Raw genomic sequence first — 4000 nt, forward strand, 5'->3', positions numbered from 1 at the left:
TATATATACTATAATTTATATATAATGCATATAAATATATAGACATACATAAAAATTTAATAAATATAAATATATATTATGTATAAATTAATTTTTAAATAAAAAAAACTCTTGCCTTCCCTCTCAGAATTATATGTATTGGTTCCAAGGCAGAAGAGCGGTAAGGGCTGGGCAATGGAACTTCAGTGACTTGCCCAGGGTCACCCAGCTGGGAAGTGTCTGAGGCCAGATTTGAACCCAGGACCTCCCGTCTCTGGGCCTGGCTCAATCATCGAGCCACCTAGGTGCTCCTGCCACATTCCTTTTTTATGACGTTTTGTTGGGTATCCAGGGATGAGGCATGCATGTCTACAGAAGGGCTTGTAGGAGGCCCTAGGTATAGTAGGTGGGATATCTGATTGCCTACATGTTATAAAAGGAGCATGGTAGAGCAGAAAGAGCATTGAACCTGGGTTCAAATCCCACCTCTGATTTTTACACCTTTTATGACAGTGAGCAAGTTTGGACACTAGCTGTGTGACCTGAGGGAAGAACCTTCATCTGCCTCAGTTTCCTCATCTGTAAAATGAGGGGATTAGATGGCCAGCCTTGGGAGGTCCCTTCCAGATCTAGATCTAATGCTACAACCAGGAATTCGACTTATGATCCCTCGTGAAGAAGGCTGGAGAAATGATCATTACTCCCATTTTACAGATGAAGGAACCTGGTCTCAGAGAATTGAATGTCTAATCAATCAATCCATCAATCAATCCATCAATGAAAGACCCATCATACACCTCATGTTACTAGTCACTGGGAACATCCATGTAAGGGATGAAACGGTCCCCACGTTCACAGCAGAGAAACGTCGCTGTTTTGACGGAGCGAAGAAGAGCTGAGGGCCCCAGAGGCCCTGGGGTCCGTTCCCTCCCCCGACCCCCTCACCTTGTGTCACCACCTTGCCAAAGACTGGCAGGCTGTCCAGAGTCGAGCAGTTCCATCGTCGGTTTCGGAACTGGTACTGACACTCCTCAATGGCGAGCTGCGCCCCGCGCCGCACCGAGTCCATCACCTCCAGGTTCCTCTTGCACATTTGGACCTGCCTCTGGATCAGCCCCTTGAGCTTCTCGCAGGTCTCCTCATCGGAGATGCTGCCCACCGAGGACAATTTGGCCAGGTACCTGGGGAAGGACAGGAGGGGTCAGCGGCCACCCAGCAGAACTGCCCTCTGCAGAATCCTCGACCCCCAACGTGGTCTCTGCAGCTGGCACATCCTTCCCCTCCTCGGTGACATCTCAACAGACATTCCTTCAGCCTCCACTTGAAGATGACTGGTGATGGGTCACTCCCTGCCCATCGATGCCATCCATTTAATTTTTTTATTTTTAAGCCCTTATCTTCTGTCTTACATTTGGTAGTAAGTAATGATTCCAAGACAGAAGAGCAGAAGGGCTAGGCAAGGGGGGTTAAGTGACTTGCCCAGGGTCACACAGCTAGGAAATGTCTGAGGCCACATTTAAACCCATGTCCTTCCAACTTCAGGCCTGGTGCTCTAGCCACAGTGCTACCTAGCTACTCTGAGGCTATCCATTTTTTTTTTAAACCCTTACCTTCCATTTTGGAGTAAATACTGTGTATTGGTTCCAAGGCCAAAGAGTGGTAAGAGTAGGCAATGGGGGTCAAGTGACTTGCCCAGGGTCACACGGCTAGGAAGTATCTGAGGCCAGATTTGAACTTAGGACCTCCCGTCTCTAGGCCTGGCTCTCAATCCACTGAGCTATGCAGTTGCCCCCGAGGCTATCCATTTTTGATAGTTTAGATAGAAGGTTTTCCTTGCTGAATTCTGTTATATGAGAATCTTCAAATGGGAATGGACCCCAGAGGGCATCTAGTCAATGCCTGAGAAGCAATATGGTGCAGCAAATAGACATTGAAGACCAGAGTTCAAATTCTGACCCAGATTCTTGTTAGCTGGCTGTATGACCCCTTTTTCCTCATCTGGGGGCAGCCAGGTGATATATCAGATAGAGTGCTGGACCTAGAATCAGAAAGACCTGAGTTCAAATTCTCCCTCAGTCACCTACTTAACTCTGTGGCCCAGGGCAAGTAGCTTAACCTTGGTTTGCCTCAGTTTTCTCATCTAAAATAGCACCTACCTAAAATTAAAGCGTTATTGTGAGGATCAAATGAGATATGTGCAAAGCACTTTTCAAATCTTAAAGGGCTATATGATTGCTATTATTATTATTAGAAATGATTTTGTTGTTTAGACATGTCTGACTTTTTCTGACCCCATTTGAGGTTTTCTTGGCAAAGATACTAGAGTGGTTTGCCTTTCTCAGCCCTCCCAGCCACTGGTACCTTCTCTAAGGTACTTCTTTCTGCTGTTTATATCTTGCATCCATCCACCCACCCATCCATCTACCCACTCATCCATCCATCCATCCATCCATCCATCCATCCATCCATCCATCTACCCACCCAAATATCCATCCATCCATCTACCCATCCACCCACCTATCCACCTACCCACTCATCCACCCACCCATCCATACATTGGTCTGTCTGTCTATTTATCTATCTACACTATGTTGTTGCGTTATTTTTAGCTAGTGTATGAGGTCAGATTCGAACTCATGATGAGTGTTCCTGATTCTAGCCAGGATATTCTTATCCATGGTGCCACCCAGCTGCCCATGAGTGATAATAGCAAACATTTACACAGCACTTACTGTGTGCCAGACACAAGCACTTTACAATTATTATCTCATTTGATCCTTACACCAACCCTGGGAAGTAAGTGCTATTTTTGCTTCCATTTTTTACACATAAGAAAATTAAGGCTGACAGAGGTTAAATGACTTGCCCAGGGGCACACAACTAGTAAGTATCTGAGGCTGGATTTGAACTTGGGTCTTACTGACTCCAGGCTTGATGCTGTATCCATTGGGCCATTTATCTGCTTATTATTATTAATTTATGAAGCCGGGAGTTTGGACTTAAGTGATGGCCAAGGTTCCTCCAGGCTCTCGATTCACGATCCTCCTAATCCTCTCTCTAGTAGTCACTCTATTAATGGGGATCCTGCCTCCTCTGGATTCCCCTCAGAGAGTTTTCATTTAAACGAAGAAGTTATTTATGTCGAGCTGAACTCCGTTTTCCTGGCACCTCCACTCGCTCCTCCTTGTTCTGCCTGCTGGGCTTTCCTCCCAGTCCGGAGGACGAGGACCTGGGGGTAAATCCCTGCTCTGCTGTTTACTGCCTTGGGCAAACGGATCCCCCTCTTTGGGTCCCCTCTGATCCCATGAGGAACCAAAGTGTCCTTTCTCAGGGGTTCTGGATACTGCTGGAAGCTCACAGTTCCTCTCACAAGACTGTCCTGCCTTGGGGACCAGGCCTGCATGCCAAGTTCTCTCCTGGCTTGGCAGCTGCTCCTTCCTCCTATCCCTGCCGGACTCTCAGGGAGCCATGGGGGTGGGGAGGGTGGTGGTACTCTGCCATGTGAATGTGCCCTGTCTTCCTGCCCAGGAAACACCCTGGCCAAGCACCACTAGGAAAAAGCTGAGGTCCCTTGGAGTTAGCCAAAGTCAGCAACAGCATGGGGATCGTGCCAGCAGTCACCCCTTACCACAGGGCTCCCTTGACACCCAGTCAGCTCCTCCCCATGGCCACTTCCCTCCCAAGTCCACACTTGGTCCACCTCACTGGGCTGCCCAAAGCTCCCACCTTCTGAATTCTGGGGTGCCCTGAAGTGTAGAGGCTGGAATTGGGGGCCTGGAATAAAAACAACTTATATTTCTGGGAGGGTCATTCATTCCCCCCAATAATTCCATTCCCCAAATATTTATAAAGTGCCTACTATGTGCCAGACACAGTGCTAAGTGCTGGATATACAAAAAGAGGCAAAAGATAGCCCCTGCCTTCAAGGAGCTTACCATTTAATGGGGAGACAACATGCAAACCAATGTATACCAAGCAAGCTCTATCCAAACAAGTAGGAAATAGTGAACAGAGGGAAGGC

General features: G+C 47.5%; 1 protein-coding gene across 1 annotated transcript; it reads right to left on the bottom strand.

The window, feature by feature from the left end:
* Positions 1 to 924: 924 nt before the first annotated feature.
* Positions 925 to 1160, bottom strand: LOC123255309 (protein Wnt-4-like; the record flags this gene model as incomplete). The annotated part of the gene is made up of 1 exon (XM_044684129.1): positions 925 to 1160. A coding segment is annotated over one exon (236 nt), but the record flags the coding sequence as incomplete, so codon positions are not given.
* Positions 1161 to 4000: the final 2840 nt, after the last annotated feature.

The sequence above is a fragment of the Gracilinanus agilis genome, unplaced genomic scaffold (assembly GCF_016433145.1).
Source record: "Gracilinanus agilis isolate LMUSP501 unplaced genomic scaffold, AgileGrace unplaced_scaffold43, whole genome shotgun sequence".
NCBI lineage: Eukaryota > Metazoa > Chordata > Mammalia > Didelphimorphia > Didelphidae > Gracilinanus > Gracilinanus agilis.